We start from the raw sequence: 19,599 nt of genomic DNA, 5'->3' as shown, positions 1-19,599 counted from the left end.
ATAAAACCAATCTTTTCTACAAGTTTCATGATGATGGGGCAAAAAATGTGACTTCTAGAGTGTTCACAAGCTTTTTTTACTATATAAATATAAGAAAACTGCCCCCCCCCCCCGGCAGCCATGTTATTTAACTGACTGGAACCATTTTCAAACTCAATTCTCATATCAAGGAAACAAATGTTCTGACCAAATTTCATGACAATTGGGCCAAAAATGTGACTTCTAGAGTGTTCACATGTTTTCACAATAAATATAGAGAAAAATGCCCCGCCCACTGGCGGCCATGTTTTTTCATCGATCTGGACCATTTTCAAACTCGTACAAGATATCAATAAAAGCAATGTTTTGACCAACTTTCATGATGACTGGGCAAAAAATTGTGACTTCTAGACTGTTTACAAGGTTTCTCTATAGCCAAATAAGGAAAACTGCCCCCCCCCCCCCGGCAGCCATGTTATTCAACTGACCGGAACCATTTTTGAACTCAACTCTCATATCAAGGAAACAAATGTTCTGACCCAATTTAATGAAAATTGGGCCAAAAATGTGAATTCTAGAGTGTTCTCATGTTTTCACTATATACATATAGAGAAAAATGCCCCGCCCACTGGCGGCCATGTTTTTTCACCGATCTGGACCATTTTCGAACTAGTCCGAGATATCAATAAAACCAATGTTTTGACCAACTTTCATGATGATTGGGCAAAAATTGTGACTTCTAAGAGTGTTTACAAGGTTTCTCTAAAGCCAAATAAGGAAAACTGCCCCGCCCACTGGCGGACCCAGTTTTGAAACTCGACAGAGATTTCATTGGGACAAAGCTTCTGACCAAGTTTCATGAAGATCGGACAATAAATGTGGCCTCTAGAGTGTTTACAAACAAATGTGGATAGACGGACGGACGAAGGACAAAGACTAGTCAAAAAAGCTCACCTGAGCAATCAGGTGAGCTAACAAGAGCTGTCAGAGGACAGCGCGCTCGACTATTCGAGTGCTTGACAGTATAACATAAGCCATCATGGGGAAATTGTTCATATTCAATAATTTATTAGGACGATCTTTCAAAAATAAAAAAAAGGAATACAAAAAATTTTTTTTTTTGGGGGGGGGGGGGGGGGTTGAGAGGGGGGCATAATTTGGGGTGTGGTCATTTATAAGACGTTCTTTAAAAAATAAAAAATAAATATTTTTTTTTTGTGGGGGGGGGGGGGTGAGAGGGGTTATAATGTGGGGTGGGGTAATTAATGAGATGATGTTAACAAAAATATTTTTTTTTTTTTTTTTGGGGGGGGGGTCGAGAGGGGGGTATAATGTGGGGTGTGGTAATATATTAGATGATGTTTAACAAAAAAAATCTTTTTTTTTGGGGGGGGGGGGGAATCTGGGTAGGGGCGCGGGGTATTGCTTGGGTGGAATCCATTGTGGTATTCAGGTAAGTGTTGTTTTGTTAAAGTAATAATAAAATGTGATCACTATTTATCTTTCTACCGCATATTTACCAAATCTGAAGTTAAGAGTGGTAATTAAATAATTAGTTTTATGATGCTAATAGTCTTTTACACCTTTCTGCCGATTGCCGAATTAAATTGAAAGGTGATAATTAATTTGTTTTTTACTCCCAAACTAGCCTTAATGACAGCAGTGTGTTTTAATTAAAGAGATAATGAAAAACACGAGCGGTTTAATTGTATTTTAAGTTTAATAAAAGTATTGAGTTTGTAACACTTCGGAAAAGTAATTCATCTAGACAACTATAAAAACGGAAGTAATCCTTTTGTCTTCTTATTACTTTATCATTATTATAATTATTATCGTCCTGAATATTGTCAAATTTAATTAAATGTGAAAAGAAAAGACAGCGTCTCTGCTTCTTTCTTTTGCAATTATGACTTCTTGACCCGGATGTCAGAAAGGTGCCCGTGTGTTATCGGTAACAATCAATGTAATATAAACAATTGACAGAGATATTTATTATGCAACTGTTATGACAACAGCACTATAACACATCCCGATCAATATACTGGGGTATTACTGTGAAACAAATAGTTGACAACACCAAATTGATTTGCTATTTTCACAACACAAAACTATATTGACAAATTCTTTCGGAAATGGCCGATTTCGGACACTGATTTTTTAGTGAGTATTTTACTCGGATTTTAAATTTTTACCAAACTCGGGGGTGCGTATTATACACGAGGGTGTATTATATTCATGGATTTACGGTATGTCAAATGCTTGATACAGTGGTCTGCTCTTGTTTATAGCTTGGGGTCATGTTGGTAAACAAGTATGCAAAATATAAAAGCAATATGTCAAAGGATATAAGAAATATTTGGGGTAGTACGCAAAGTTTAACATAGATTTATCAATAATATGCATATTCTAAGTATAAAAGGGGCAATAATTCTGTCAAAATGCTTGATACAGTTGTATGCTCTTGTTTATAGGTTGGGGTCCTGATGGTTAACAAGTATGCAAAATATGAAAGCAATATGTCAAGGGACATTGAAAATATTTGGGGTAGTACGCAAACTTTAACATTTGCTGCATATTCTAAGTGGAAAAGGGGCCATAATTATGACAAAATGCTTGCTAGAGTTGTCTGCTCTTGTTTATAGGTTGGGGTCATGTTGGTAAACAAGTATGCAAAATATAAAAGCAATATGTCAAAGGATATAGGAAATATTTGGGGTAGTACGCAAAGTTTAACATAGATTTATCAATAATATGCATATTCTAAGTTTAAAAGGGGCAATAATTCTGTCAAAATGCTTGATACAGTTGTATTCTCTTGTTTATAGGTTGGGGTCATGATGGTTAACAAGTATGCAAAATATGAAAGCAATATGTCACGGGACATTGACAATATTTGGGGTTGTACACAAACTTCAACATTTGCTGCATATTCTAAGTGGAAAAGGGGCCATAATTAAGACAAAATGCTTGATAGAGTTGTCTGCTCTTGTTTATAGGTTGGGGTCATGTTGGTAAACAAGTATGCAAACAAGGGCTGTTTGTAAAACATGCATGCCCCCCATATGGGCTGTCAGTTGTAGTGGCAGCCATTTTGTGAATACGATTTTTGTCACTGTGACCTTGACCTTTGACCTAGTGACCTGAAAATCAATAGGGGTCATCTGCGGGTCACGATCAATGTACCTATGAAGTGTCATGATCCTAGGCATAAGCGTTCTTGAGTTATCATCCGAAAATCATTTTACTATTTCCGGTCACCGTGACCTTGACCTTTGACCTAGTGACCTCAAAATCAATAGGGGTCATCTGCGAGTCATGATCAATCTACCCATGAAGTTTCATGATCCTAGGCATATGCTTTCTTGAGTTATCATCCAGAAACCATTTTACTATTTCAGGTCACCGTGACCTTGACCTTTGACCTAGTGACCTCAAAATCAATAGGGGTCATCTGCAAGTCATGATCAATGTACCCATGAAGTTTCATGATCCTAGGCGTATGCGTTCTTGAGTTATCATTCAAAAACCATTTTACTATTTCTGGTCACTGTGACCTTGACCTTTGACCTAGTGACCTCAAAATCAATAGGGGTCATCTGCAAGTCATGATCAATGTACCTATGAAGTTTCATGATCCTAGGCCCAAGCGTTCTTGAGTTATCGTCTGACAACCACCTGGTGGACGGACCGACAGACCGACATGAGCAAAGCAATATACCCCCTCTTCTTCAAAGGGGGGCATAAATATGAAAGCAATATGTCAAGGGACAATGAAAATGATTGGGGTAGTACGAAAACTTTAACATTTGCACGCTAACGCTAACGGAAACGCCGACGCAGGGGTGAGTAGGATAGCTCCACTAAATATATATTTCATATATAATAGTCGAGCTAAAAAGGCCATGAGAATGCGGCAAATTATATTAGAAATGTTAAACTTGAAAAAGGGGCATAACTTCTTTTTTTTTTCAAAATGCAGGATGATTCAAGGGCACATCCCTTATAACTTCATAACTATGAAACTCTTAAAACATTGAAAAAGTCACTCAAGACACATAGTCATTCATAAAGCCTTATACCTACACCCTTTTGTTTATAATTATTGTTCTTTTTTTGGTAATTTGTAATATGTTATATCTCTGCGAGGCATATTGATTTAATTACAAATACCCTGAACAAACTATATTCGTGGCCTTAATTGATCACAAAAAGCAATGTTATATATGATATATGTATATTGCTTGTCAATTTCATAACATACATATTGGATAGTTTTAAGCCGTAAATCAGTGAAGTTGTTGCTAAGTAACTAGGCTTGGTTCACATTTATTGTATATTGTAGAAACATTCAGTATTTTCATAAAATCAATATGATGAAAATATATGGAAAACCTACTAGTATAATGTGCTACACATCATTATACTAAAGCCAGGGGGGTTGAAGATTAGATTGTGATATGTGTAAGGTTGTGAGGTACATAATATATTGAATGCTTTTGAAGCAAGTGGGTGTCCAAACAATAGGACATTGGGTTGAGTAAACAAGTATTATTTAACCTTTAATACTGCAAAAATGGAACCACTTTTCATATTTAGTTGCATAGAAGAACAGCATTTGATTCTTACAAATCTGATTCACTATGACCAAAATACAGACTGACCTACACTGGCAAATTAGTATTAACATTATTAGTATGTTGAGCAGGCAGAAGGCTTCTGTAACTGCCTGAAGCAAAAAATACAACTTATTAATGTGAATTAAGTACTCGACCTTATAAAATTATGCAGTGTTTGTGATGTTTTTCTGTACTTTTCAGAGTTTTTCATGTTTTTGCCGAGATTATACAATGCCATTGTGTTAACGTTTTATTAGGCATTTAATATTTTAAGTGAAGAAATTATAGTCTATTATCATAACATGAATTAAACAAGAGCACCGCCTTGCGGGTGCAGACCGCTCTTCTATTTTCTTTTTAAAGGTGAAGGGACTCTCATTTTCAATCACAAAAGAGGGAGGGGTGGAGTGAAGAGGGGTGTATAGTGTGGAAACGTGGACATTTATTACATTACCTTCCAAAAATGCGAAAAAAAAATGCAAAAAATAAAAAAAATTCGGAGGGGGGGGGGGGGGGGGGGGGGGTGGGGGATGGGGTGGGGGGTGGATTCTTGGGTGCGATGGTTGGACGGTATTTCAAACATAAAACAAGGGCTGTTTGTAAAACATGCATGCCCCCCATACGGGCTTTCCGTTGTAGTGGCAGCCATTGTGTGAATACGATTTTTGTCACTGTGACCTTGACCTTTGACCTAGTGATCTGAAAATCAATAGGGGTCATCTGCGGGTCACGATTAATGTATCTATATAGTGTCATGATCCTAGGCAAAAGCGTTCTTGAGTTATCATCCGAAAATCATTTTACTATTTCGGGTGACCGTGACCTTGACCTTTGACCTTGTGACCTCAAAACAAATTTTCTTAAGTAAAATTCATTTTAATTATTAAATACTTACCTGTTATCTCTAGCTTACCCCTTTCCAAGGGAGTTATTTCATCCGGAAAATATTCAAGCGCTGGGAATCGTCCACCTCTATAAGAATCCAAATCAGATTAAACATAGTACAATGCAACCTAACAGGAAATCAAGAACCACAACTCATCTTTCCTTTACGCAAACATAAAAAGGCGATGAGCGGGGTGGGAGGTGGGACTTACCGATAACAGGTAAGTATTTAATAATTAAAATGAATTTTACTTAAGAAAATTTGTTTTAATATCATAAATACGTTACCTGTTATCTCTAGCTGATTTTGCAGCTGCGGCGGGAAGGTTCGCATATTTTTTCCCATCACAGCAAAACCCATATAGAGGGTTTACAGCCAGAGATAGTAGAATCAAGTCCTCTTATAATCTTTGTTAGTACAGTATAGTACTTAATTCTCGGATGGCACCAGTGTACTTACGCCATAGAAGAAACTACAGTTTGAGCCACTACAAGAGGACCCAACTTATACAAATTGTCTTGTTGGCACTCAAGAGAACGAAGATAAAAAGAGGAGAAGGTGGTCGGATTCCTCCAGAAAGCAGCTTGAAGCACATCAGATAGTGGGGTCTGATTAATATAAGCCCACGAAGCCGAAAGAGCTCTTAATTCATGCGGTCTTATCTTAAACAGGGATAAATCCCTCGATGAAAGAGAAGAATAAGCTTTCCTTATAGTCGAGGCTATCCAACGAGAAATAGAAGCCGCAGACACATCGCCCCCCCCCCTTTTAATGGAATGAAAAGTCTCTTGCGAGAACCTCGAATAGACTTTACCTTTTTAAGGTAGAACTTCAAAGCCCTGACCGGGCAAAGGAGTCTATCATCATCTTCATGTCCACAAGTTCTAGATAGACTTGGAACTTTGAAGGGTTTGGAAGCCATAGAGGGGAGTTGATTTTTAGCAAGGAATCCTGACTGACACAACAATGTAACAGAACCATCAGAAGAGTCAAAACGAAGATGACTATCCTCGATAGAAAGAGCATGAATTTCACTTCTCCGTTTGGCTGAAGCCATAGTAAGAAGGAAAATGGTCTTCCATGTTAGGAATTGTAATGAAGCCTGATCAAGAGGTTCATAGGGAGCCTTAATAAGGGAACCAAGCACACAAGCTAAATCCCATTTAGGAGCAAGTGTACGAGATACAGGACGACTAAGTTCCATAGCTCGAACAAGTTCTGAAATAGCTGGATCAGCACAGACTTGTGAAGACTTAGTGAAAGCCAATGTATGCGAAATCATAGATCTGTATCCTTTGATGGAACTAAGAGAAAGTTTCTTATCATCAAAAAGATAAATGAGAAAATCTGCTATTCGTCTAGCAGAGGGATTGAGGGGATTAATTTTCCCTCGAAAACACCAATTGGAGAAGAGTTTCCAACGAGCATCATAGACTGCTCTGGTGGATTTTCTCCTTGCCGAAGCAACGAGGGTTGAAGCCCTGACAGAAAAACATTTCTTCTGCAAAGATTGCCTGATAACGGCCAGACGTGTAAGTGGAACATTTTTGGGTCCGCATGTAGTCTGCCGCTTTGAGACAGAAGATCTGACCTGTGAGGAAGATTCCTGGGATAATCGTACAGGAGACTGAGAAGATCGTTGAACCAAGATCTTCTGGGCCACCAAGGGGCAATCAGGAGTATCCTGCAAGAGCTCACCCTGATTTTCCCCAATATTTGGGGAATTAGAATGGGTGGGGGATAGGCGTAAGCGTCCAGTTGGTCCCATGCGAACGAAAGCGCGTCGATTGCCCACGCTGCTGGATCGTAAACTGGACTCACATACAGAGGAAGTCTGTGATTGTGTCTGGTTGCAAATAGATCGACCAGGGGATAACCGAACTTGAAAAAGATCTGGTTGGTCACTTCTTGATGAAGTGTCCACTCCGATGGAAGTAACTGGTGTTTGCGAGACAAACCATCCGCCAGGGCGTTGAGGCCAGCAGATGAATGTTGAGTGTTTTGCAAAGAACAAGTAATTTTCTGGTTTCCAGATACAGGGATTGAGAATGTGTTCCCCCCTGTGCCTGGATGTAAGCCACCACAGATGTGTTGTCTGTTGACACCATCACACAAGAGTCTCGAAGATGTGATTGGAAATGAGATACAGCTAGAATTACTGCTCGCATTTCTAGATTGTTGATATGAAGGTGAGATTCCTGATGAGACCACAACCCTGAAATTATCAGACTGAGAGGTTCCAGGTGAGCACCCCACCCTTCCTTGCTCGCATCCGTTATTAGATATAATGACGGTTGCGGGGGAAGAAGGGGTACTCCTGCCAACAGAGTCTCCTCGTCTAGCCACCACTGAAGATGAGACCTTAAGGAGGGAAGGATTGGAATCTGTGTTAATAGATTGCCTGGAGACCATTTCCAACAAGCTGAGAGATAGTGCTGAAGAGGACGTAGGAAGAGACGTCCCAACTGCACAAAGTCTGCTACTGAGCTCAGGATACCGTTGAGAGAGAGGAATTCTTGAGCTGTTATATGAGATTGGGACAAAACCCAGTTGACCTTCATCAGAAGGTCTGATATACGTTGAATAGACACTCTGACCCGATTGATGTGGGTCAAGAAATTCATTCCCACAAACGTAAAGTCCTGTGAAGGAATGAGGTCTGATTTGTCTGCATTGAGAAGGAGCCCTAACGAGAGGAGCTCCTTCCAAGAGAATTCTAGGTTGTACAGAAGCAATTGACGATCGAGCTGGTGTAAGAGCCAGTCGTCGAAATACTGAAGAAGAATAATCCCGTGAACTCTGAGGTGTGATCCGACTGCCGACATTAGTTTGGTAAAAACTCGTGGGGCTGTCGCCAACCCGAAAGGCATAGACCGGAACTGGTAGACTTGGCCTTGAAAGGCGAATCGCAAGTACTTTCGGTAGTTGGGATGTATAGGAACATGGAAGTAAGCATCTTCCAGATCCAAAGACACCCCCCAGTGCAGGGGTTTGATGGATTCCCGTATGAAAGAAGGAGTCTCCATTTTGAAAGTTGGTTTGAGGAGATACATGTTGAACACTTATAAATCTATTACTGGTCTCCAGGAACCATTTTTCTTTTGAACAAGAAAAAGACGACTGTAAAATCCTGGAGAATAAGGATCTTGAACCCTTTCTACCGCCTGTTTTTCCAAGAGCCCGAGAATGGACTCTGGAATATGTGGATGCCGAGATACCAGCTCTATAGGGACGCGAGAAAGTGGAGGCCTTTTTTCGAATTGAAAAGTCAGGCCTTTTGTCACAAGAGAATGAACCCATGCGTCTGAAGTAATTTGAAGCCATCGATTTGAGAAGTGGAAAAGTCTGGCCCCGACTGGTATTTGCGGCATCGGAGGTTGTGGCGGTAGAAAGGGAAGGGACCTAGGGCTGATAAGCAGGAGGTGCGCCCCTGCCGGTAGAAGGTTTGAAATTCCTCTGTCCCGGCTTGGGTTTGCCCTTTTTCCCAGAATCTTTATTAGAAGACTTGTGTGACAAAGAAGGTCTGTTATAGGAAGACTGCCTATTAGGACCTGACCGTGGATTAAAAGAAGGCTTTTTAGAGAAAAGGTTATTTCTCTTAGCCGTCTTGAATGCTGGAACTGCTGGTGGCCTAGAAGCAGGATGCTTAAAGACCCCTTGGCATTGTCCAGAGTTGTTTCTAGCTAAAGAAGCATGAAGTTGGTCATCCTTGTCAGCTGTGATTGCTTCTTGTATCCTTCCACCAAAAAGAAACCCTGATGTGAGAGAAGCTGTTCTGAGCGAGTTTATACCAGGTTCCAACAGAAAATCTTAGGTAAAGAAGTAAGGATAAGATCTCTACGAATCCTTAGCATCTCGGACATTGAAGAAGCAGAAGTGTGAGATAAGGCCAGTGTGGTCCGTGAGAGATGAATTAACAAATCACGGAGTTCCTCCGGAACAGATTCCGACCAATCACACACCATTTGTAAAATTGTCGCTAGCATGAAGTCAATTTGGTTAGTCAAACCTAATGATCTACGTTCCCTCATTTCCCAAGTTTCCAACATTGAAAACGGAACAGAAACTGAATTGGAACCACTTGGCATTACAAGAGATAGCTTGCTTATGTCCGGATCTGGAACCGGAAGTTTTGAAAAATCCAACCCAGATGTTGCATGTGGTACAGGAGGTTTGTAACTTTTACTACCTTCCTGGTGTTTTGGATCAGCTAGTTCCTTAGGAATTTTCCATGTTTCTCCTTGTTTTGGAATAGTCTTATTAGCTGATTCCAATGATTGAAGAACAGATAGAACAGTAGAACCAATGGGAAGTCGTGGGTCAGGACGAGCCGTCGACTTAATAACCCTGTTGGGATCAAATGTACGAAAAAGTTGTTCTGTCACAGAAATCGTCGCATTTGAAGACAGTTCAGCAGGTCTTGGACAGTAATCTTCACCAAGAGTACGAAACATCAGTTCATAGATCTGACCAATCGGAGCTAAATATTGATCCGTCTCAACATTAGATTCTGCATCTGAATCAGCCTCACTCTCTACAACACCAGCAGTTTGTATAGAATCAGCAGGAACAGAAGTGAGAATATCTTGTACCGGATTGTAATTGTCTGGTAACAGCGAATGATCATCCCCGACGTCAGTAAACTGATAATGTAAACCGGAAGAAGGTAAATTATCAGCATTGACCGGTACAAAATGTCCCGCCGAATTCTGTATCCATAGTGTATCAGGATTCGACAGGGTAGCTGTAGGGGGTACACGACTAGATACTGTAGATGATACCCGTGGTGTTGACACTGACGCCGTAGTAGTGAGATGAGCTCCTGAAGATGCAATACGTGTGACAGTCAACGTTGGAACCGACACATTTGGCATGGAAACATGCGATTCCATAACGGAACACGATGGTGAACGACTATACGTATGGTAAGTCCGATGCTGTCTACGTGAACGTTGCCGACGTCCTCGTTTCCTGCAATGTCGAGATCTGGATCGGCTGCGCTGTCGAGATGTGGATCGGCTGCGATGAGATCGAGATTTTTTGGAATACCGTCTCCGTGAGTGACGACGTGATCGCTTATGAGCGCCGCGACGATGATAACTGCTTTACGAAGAAGAGCGTGTCCGATGTCCACTCCTTGATGAAACCATCCGCCAGGGCGTTGAGGCGACCTGGTATATATTTTGCCAGCAGATGAATGTTGAGTGTTTTGCAAAGAACAAGTAATTTTCTGGTTTCCAGATACAGGGATTGAGAATGTGTTCCCCCCTGTGCCTGGATGTAAGCCACCACAGATGTGTTGTCTGTTGACACCATCACACAAGAGTCTCGAAGATGTGATTGGAAATGAGATAATGCTAGAATTACTGCTCGCATTTCTAGATTGTTGATATGAAGGTGAGATTCCTGATGAGACCACAACCCTGAAATTATCAGACTGAGAGGTTCCAGGTGAGCACCCCACCCTTCCTTGCTCGCATCCGTTATTAGATATAATGACGGTTGCGGGGGAAGAAGGGGTACTCCTGCCAACAGAGTCTCCTCGTCTAGCCACCACTGAAGATGAGACCTTAAGGAGGGAAGGATTGGAATCTGTGTTAATAGATTGCCTGGAGACCATTTCCAACAAGCTGAGAGATAGTGCTGAAGAGGACGTAGGAAGAGACGTCCCAACTGCACAAAGTCTGCTACTGAGCTCAGGATACCGTTGAGAGAGAGGAATTCTTGAGCTGTTATATGAGATTGGGACAAAACCCAGTTGACCTTCATCAGAAGGTCTGATATACATTGAATAGACACTCTGACCCGATTGATGTGGGTCAAGAAATTCATTCCCACAAACGTAAAGTCCTGTGAAGGAATGAGGTCTGATTTGTCTGCATTGAGAAGGAGCCCTAACGAGAGGAGCTCCTTCCAAGAGAATTCTAGGTTGTACAGAAGCAATTGACGATCGAGCTGGTGTAAGAGCCAGTCGTCGAAATACTGAAGAAGAATAATCCCGTGAACTCTGAGGTGTGATCCGACTGCCGACATTAGTTTGGTAAAAACTCGTGGGGCTGTCGCCAACCCGAAAGGCATAGACCGGAACTGGTAGACTTGGCCTTGAAAGGCGAATCGCAAGTACTTTCGGTAGTTGGGATGTATAGGAACATGGAAGTAAGCATCTTCCAGATCCAAAGACACCCCCCAGTGCAGGGGTTTGATGGATTCCCGTATGAAAGAAGGAGTCTCCATTTTGAAAGTTGGTTTGAGGAGATACATGTTGAACACTTATAAATCTATTACTGGTCTCCAGGAACCATTTTTCTTTTGAACAAGAAAAAGACGACTGTAAAATCCTGGAGAATAAGGATCTTGAACCCTTTCTACCGCCTGTTTTTCCAAGAGCCCGAGAATGGACTCTGGAATATGTGGATGCCGAGATACCAGCTCTATAGGGACGCGAGAAAGTGGAGGCCTTTTTTCGAATTGAAAAGTCAGGCCTTTTGTCACAAGAGAATGAACCCATGCGTCTGAAGTAATTTGAAGCCATCGATTTGAGAAGTGGAAAAGTCTGGCCCCGACTGGTATTTCCGGCATCGGAGGTTGTGGCGGTAGAAAGGGAAGGGACCTAGGGCTGATAAGCAGGAGGTGCGCCCCTGCCGGTAGAAGGTTTGAAATTCCTCTGTCCCGGCTTGGGTTTGCCCTTTTTCCCAGAATCTTTATTAGAAGACTTGTGTGACAAAGAAGGTCTGTTATAGGAAGACTGCCTATTAGGACCTGACCGTGGATTAAAAGAAGGCTTTTTAGAGAAAAGGTTATTTCTCTTAGCCGTCTTGAATGCTGGAACTGCTGGTGGCATGGAAGCAGGATGCTTAAAGACCCCTTGGCGTTGTCCAGAGTTGTTTCTAGCTAAAGAAGCATGAAGTTGGTCATCCTTGTCAGCTGTGATTGCTTCTTGTATCCTTCCACCAAAAAGAAACCCTGATGTGAGAGGAGCTGTTCTGAGCGAGTTTATACCAGGTTCCAACAGAAAATCTTAGGTAAAGAAGTAAGGATAAGATCTCTACGAATCCTTAGCATCTCGGACATTGAAGAAGCAGAAGTGTGAGATAAGGCCAGTGTGGTCCGTGAGAGATGAATTAACAAATCACGGAGTTCCTCCGGAACAGATTCCGACCAATCACACACCATTTGTAAAATTGTCGCTAGCATGAAGTCAATTTGGTTAGTCAAACCTAATGATCTACGTTCCCTCATTTCCCAAGTTTCCAACATTGAAAACGGAACAGAAACTGAATTGGAACCACTTGGCATTACAAGAGATAGCTTGCTTATGTCCGGATCTGGAACCGGAAGTTTTGAAAAATCCAACCCAGATGTTGCATGTGGTACAGGAGGTTTGTAACTTTTACTACCTTCCTGGTGTTTTGGATCAGCTAGTTCCTTAGGAATTTTCCATGTTTCTCCTTGTTTTGGAATAGTCTTATTAGCTGATTCCAATGATTGAAGAACAGATAGAACAGTAGAACCAATGGGAAGTCGTGGGTCAGGACGAGCCGTCGACTTAATAACCCTGTTGGGATCAAATGTACGAAAAAGTTGTTCTGTCACAGAAATCGTCGCATTTGAAGACAGTTCAGCAGGTCTTGGACAGTAATCTTCACCAAGAGTACGAAACATCAGTTCATAGATCTGACCAATCGGAGCTAAATATTGATCCGTCTCAACATTAGATTCTGCATCTGAATCAGCCTCACTCTCTACAACACCAGCAGTTTGTATAGAATCAGCAGGAACAGAAGTGAGAATATCTTGTACCGGATTGTAATTGTCTGGTAACAGCGAATGATCATCCCCGACGTCAGTAAACTGATAATGTAAACCGGAAGAAGGTAAATTATCAGCATTGACCGGTACAAAATGTCCCGCCGAATTCTGTATCCATAGTGTATCAGGATTCGACAGGGTAGCTGTAGGGGGTACACGACTAGATACTGTAGATGATACCCGTGGTGTTGACACTGACGCCGTAGTAGTGAGATGAGCTCCTGAAGATGCAATACGTGTGACAGTCAACGTTGGAACCGACACATTTGGCATGGAAACATGCGATTCCATAACGGAACACGATGGTGAACGACTATACGTATGGTAAGTCCGATGCTGTCTACGTGAACGTTGCCGACGTCCTCGTTTCCTGCAATGTCGAGATCTGGATCGGCTGCGCTGTCGAGATGTGGATCGGCTGCGATGAGATCGAGATTTTTGGAATACCGTCTCCGTGAGTGACGACGTGATCGCTTATGAGCGCCGCGACGATGATAACTGCTCGACGAAGAAGAGCGTGTCCGATGTCCACTCCTTGATGAAGACGATGTATTCGACGACGAATCGGATGTAGAAGAATACGCCGATGATGAAGACCGAGTTCTTCTTGACCGGCGATTGGTGTTATCGGTGGCAGGCCCAACTGATGACTGTTGACCGGTGACCGGACCGGACCGGTGACCGGACCGGACCGGTGATCAATGACCGGACCGGTGACCGGACCGGACCGGTGACATGACCGGACCAGACCGGTGACATGACCGGTGACCTGACCGGACCGGACCGGTGACCGGCCGGTCATATTATGACCGGTTACGTCACCGGACAAAGACCGTAGAATGGCGGCTGCCATGTGGTCTGACATTGATCCAGTCGTTCCATGATCAATGTCGCCGGTATGCATGGTGTGAGTCATAAGATCTGATGACGATCGACTGACAACAACACCATCTTGCCCGGTACCCAGTGACTGACAAAACCGCTGGTCATCCTTGACCAGTGGAGTCACCGGGTAATCAACGTCGGATGGAGGTTCGTTGCGTTTGCGGCTGATCGACGTCCTCCGGCGACCTGCTTTTGTCCATACGTCGTAAGCCCACAAATCGCAAACCGCACATTTGTTATTAAATGTGCAACCGGTACATGCCAAGCAAGTATCGTGGGAATCCCACCTTGCTTTGATATGACCACAAGAACCTCTATCCTGTAAGTTCATTCTGAAATAAAAGAAACAGAAAGAACCTACAAAAGACAAATTAATGATTATAAATTCAAATAAAAAGTTAAACCACAAAATGTAAACACAAAGAACGCTGTCCAATTGACCTCAATTACTTATTGGGGAATAGGCACGAATTCCTCGTGGTTCACGTGCTCATGACGTCATGTACATGAGCGACGATGCAAACAAAGAAACCCAGCAAAAGCAGAAATATGACAATTACTGCAACAAAAAGTATAGAAATATAAACCGAATGATACAAATAAAACATAAATAAACTTTATCCTTTTAAACTCCGCCAAAAACACAGTGAAAAGAACACATAAGTCCTGAGCCTAAAATAGGCGTGCACATGGTTTTATCTGGAAAGGAAAGATGAGTTGTGGTTCTTGATTTCCTGTTAGGTTGCATTGTACTATGTTTAACCTGATTTGGATTCTTATAGAGGTGGACGATTCCCAGCGCTTGAATATTTTCCGGATGAAATAACTCCCTTGGAAAGGGGTAAGCTAGAGATAACAGGTAACGTATTTATGATATTAAAATCAATAGGGGTCATCTGCGAGTCATGATCAATCTACCCATGAAGTTTCATGATCCTAGGCGTATGCGTTCTTGAGTTATCATCCGGAAACCATTTTTACTATTTCGGGTCACCGTGACCTTGACCTTTGACCTAGTGACCTCAAAATCAATAGGGGTCATCTGCAAGTCATGATCAATCTACCCATGAAGTTTCATGATCCTAGGCGTATGCGTTCTTGAGTTATCATTCAAAAACCATTTTACTATTTCTGGTCACCGTGACCTTGACCTTTGACCTAGTGACCTCAAAATCAATAGGGGTCATCTGCGAGTCATAATCAATGTACCTATGAAGTTTCATGATCCTAGGCCCAAGGGTTCTCTGTGGACGGACAGACCGACCGACAGACCGACCGACAGACCGACATGAGCAAAGCAATAAACCCCCTCTTCTTCGAAGGGGGGCATAATAATAAAAATAAATATTTGTGTTTTTTAACCGTTTCGAAAAAAAATAAATTGGGGGGGGTGGGGTGATGGGGGGGGGGGGGTATAGTATAGTGTGAGGGTTTGGTGGTCATTTGTGAGATGACCTTAAAAAAAATTAGAGTGGGGGGGTTTGGGGGGGGGGGGATTCGGGGGAAGGGCATGGGGGATGATTTGGGTGGAGTTTATTGTGGTATGTCAGGTAAGAGTAGTTTTGTCAAAGTTTCAATCAAATCTAATCATAAATAAAGCAGTTATGGCATTTTTAGCAAAATTTAATAATCTGACCTTGAGAGTCAAGGTCATTCAAAGGTCAAGGTGAAATTCAACTTGCCAGGTACAGTAACCTCATGATAGCATGAAAGTATTTGAAGTTTGAAAGCAATAGCCTTGATACTTTAGAAGTAATGTGGATCGAAACACAAAATTTAACCATATATTCATAGTTACTAAGTCAAAAAAGGGCCATAATTCCGAAAAAATGACAACCAGAGTTATGCAACTTGTCCTTTTACTGTACCCTTATGATAGTTTGCGAGTGTTCCAAGTATGAGAGCAATATCTATGAAAGTTTAGGGGTAAAGTGGACCAAAACACAAAACTTAACAAAATTTTCAATTATAAAGGGCCCATAATTCCGTCCAAATGCCAGTCAGAGTTACATAACTTTGCCTGCACAGTCCCCTTATGATAGTTAATAAGTGTTGCAAGTATGAAAGCAATAGCTTTGATACTGTAGGAATAAAGTGGACCTAAACACAAAACTTAACCAAATTTTCAATTTTCTAAGTATAAAAAGGGCACATAATTCTGTCAAAATGCCAGTCAGAGTTACATTACTTTGCCTGCACAGTCTCCTTATGATAGTTAGTAAGTGTTGCAAGTATGAAAGCAATAGCTTTGATACTTAAGGAATAAAATGGACCTAAACACAAAACTTAACCAAAATTTTCAATTTTCTAAGTATAACAAGATGCGTTTGTGAAACACAATGTCCCCCTATATGACGTTTGACCTTGTAGGATGACCTTGACCTTGACCCTTCACCAATCAAAATGTGCAGCTCCATGAGATACACATGCATTTCAAATATAAAATTGCTAGCTTCAATATTGCAGAAGTGCAACACATGAGCAATTTTGACTCATTTATTTGACCTTGAAGGATGACCTTGACCTTGACCTTCCACCACTTAAAATGTGCAGCTCCATGAGATACACATGCATGCCAAATATCAAGTTGCTATCTTCAATATTGCAAAAGTATTCATAAAATAAGCGATTTGGGCCACATATATTTGACCTCTGACCTTGAAGGATGACCTTGACCTTGACCTTTCACCACTCAAAATGTGCAGCTCCATGAGATACACATGCATGCCAAATATCAAGTTGCTATCTTCAATATTGCAAAAGTACTCATAAAATGAGCGATTTTGGCCACATATATTTGACATCTGACCTTGAAGGATGACTTTGACCTTGACCTTTCACCACTCAAAATGTGCAGCTCCATGAGATACACATGCATGCCAAATATCAAGTTGCTATCTTGAATATTGAAATACTGCAAAAGTGTACATTAAATGAGCAATTTTGACTCATATATTTGACCTTTGACCTTGAAGGATGACCTTGACCTTGACCTTTCACCACTCAAAATGTGCAGCTCCATGAGATACATATGCATGCCAAATATCAAGTTGCTATCTTCAATATTGCAAAAGTTATTGCAAATGTTAAAGTTGGCGCAAACCAACCAACCAACAGACCAACAGACAGGGCAAAAACAATATGTCCCCACTACTATAGTGGGGGACATAAAAAGGGCACATAATTCTGTCAAAATGCACGCCAGAGTTATCTAAATTTGCCTGACCAGTCCCCTCATGATAGTAAGTAAGTGCACCAAGTTTGAATGCAATAGCATTGATACTTTTTGAGAAAAGTGGACCTAAACGCAAAACTTAACCGGACGCCAACGCTGACGCCAAGGTGATGACAATAGCTCATAATTTTTTTTCAAAAAATAGATGAGCTAAAAACATAAATATTGAACTACTTTTTTCTTTAAATTCTTACGGCTGTCAAAAGATATAATAAACTCAGACTCTTTATTTCAAATCACGCAATTTCTCTATAATGATATCACTTGCCCAAAAATTATGGCCTTGTGAAAAATACCTGATGCTCCCAAAATATTTGAAAAAAGCAACAACATTTGTCACAAAGTAAAACTCACCTGTGCCTTCATAGATCAGCATGGACTTAATGCCGAATGCCATGGCCTGGTTATGCAAGAGGCACGCAACATACTTTTCTGCTTTGGACATCGTCTCGTAGTTATTAGTCAGGAAAAAGTATGGAAAGTAGGTCAGGAAGTAGAGAATTCCCGCTGCAAAGGCTGCGGAGTTCGCTGCAAGAGAAGAAATAGAGGTTTTTTGTCTGAACCTTTCCGGAAGGAAGAAGAAATAGCGCTGATTGACTCATTTTTAAAAGTTTGACATAACAACAAACAAGAGATGTGTTTGTCAATGCCCTCTTCTGCACCACTTTGAAGCCATATATTTGGCCTTTGACCTTGAAGGATGACTTGATGTTGACCTTTCATCACTCAAAATGTGCAGCTCCATGAGATACATGTGCATTCCAAACATCAAGTTGCTATCTGAAGCGACATAGAAGTTATGAGCATTTTTCGAAACCTAAATGCGAAACCTAAATGAATAATGTGACGGAAAGACAGACAGACAGACAGACGGACATACCAATATATCAATATATGCCCTCCTTCGGGGGCATAAAATTTTTAAAAAAATAATGTTTTGAAGACAAAGGAAAGAGTTGTACTTTCAGACAACATTGCATAAAGGAATACAGATAAACAAAATGTTGTGATCTCTGCCCAGAGAATGTTAAATGCACTTTGTTTGTCAAGTTGTTATTTCCAATAGAAAATAACATGTTACTGCCCTATCAGTGTGCTATATATACGGTACTGCCTGATCAGTGTGCTATATATAGGGTACTGCCCTATCAGTGTGCTATATATAGGGTACTGCCCTATCAGTGTGCTTTATATAGGGTACTGCCCTATCATTGTGCTATATATAGGGTACTGCCCTATCAGTGTGCTATATATAGGGTACTGCCCTATCAGTGTGCTATATATAGGGTACTGCCCTATCAGTGCGCTATATATAGGGTACTGTCCTATCAGTGAGCTATATATAGGGAACTGCCCTATCAGTGTGCTATATATAGGGTACTGCCCTATCAGTGTGCTATATATAGGGTACTGCCCTGTCTGTGTGCTATATATAGGGTGAGGCTTAGAATATCAGAACAGCGAGGTTTGCAGAGCCGATGCTTTTTTATTTATGCTGTTTATCCATGTTCGAACATTACCTACACATCATCTAGATACAAATTCTGACCAATTGTGGTAAATCTCGTATGCAAACTACTTGAATAAGAGAGCAGACACCATGCTGAATGTTTAACACGCACAAAGTGACCCAGTGACTTAGTTTTTGACCCAGCATGACCCATATTTGAACTTGACCTAGACATCATCTAAATACCACATCTGACCAAGTTTGGTGAAGATCAGATGAAAACAACTTGAATAAGAAAGCGGACACTTAATACGGACAGACAAGCTCACTCCTATATACCCCCTTAAACTTGGTTTGTGGGGGTATAACAATGAATTATAATCCTTTCAATGCTTCATTTTTAGGTTATCAATATATGTTGTATGATGTTGCATGATGTTGTATGATGTTGTATGATGTTCGACTTGAAAATCATGATGTCATAATCACTTGTGCTTAATATTTGTAAAATATCTGTTTACTGTACTGTTTTCATTGCTTTTTATTATCCCCAACGTTTTTCGGAGAAAAAGTGGGGATATTGTGGTGATGTGCGTCTGTCCGTCCATCTTGGTCACCTGCTCCTCCTACACTATTAGCACTATAACATTGAAACTTACATACATGGTAGCTATGAGCATATATGCGACGGTGACAGTGACAGAATTTTGATCTGACCCCTGGGTCAAAAGTTATGGGG

General features: G+C 41.2%; 1 protein-coding gene and 1 long non-coding RNA gene across 2 annotated transcripts in view; both read right to left on the bottom strand.

The window, feature by feature from the left end:
• The window catches only part of LOC127880581 (phospholipid-transporting ATPase ABCA3-like), an 89,944-nt gene that overhangs the window by 50,622 nt on the left and 19,723 nt on the right, over positions 1–19,599 (bottom strand). Inside the window, exon 6 of the mRNA XM_052427894.1 lies at positions 17,765–17,938. Coding sequence (XP_052283854.1) covers positions 17,765–17,938 — 174 coding nt within the window. The remainder of the gene's footprint in view (positions 1–17,764; positions 17,939–19,599) is intronic.
• On the bottom strand, positions 1,329–15,407 carry LOC127880584 (uncharacterized). The gene is made up of 2 exons (XR_008049635.1): positions 15,197–15,407; positions 1,329–3,409 (listed from the first exon to the last, which is right to left on the bottom strand). It is a non-coding gene; the product is annotated as an uncharacterized LOC127880584 (long non-coding RNA).

This window comes from Dreissena polymorpha, chromosome 5 (genome assembly GCF_020536995.1).
Source record: "Dreissena polymorpha isolate Duluth1 chromosome 5, UMN_Dpol_1.0, whole genome shotgun sequence".
Lineage (NCBI taxonomy): Eukaryota > Metazoa > Mollusca > Bivalvia > Myida > Dreissenidae > Dreissena > Dreissena polymorpha.
Note: the sequence above shows the minus strand (reverse complement) of the source record. Positions and strands in the feature narration are given on the sequence as shown.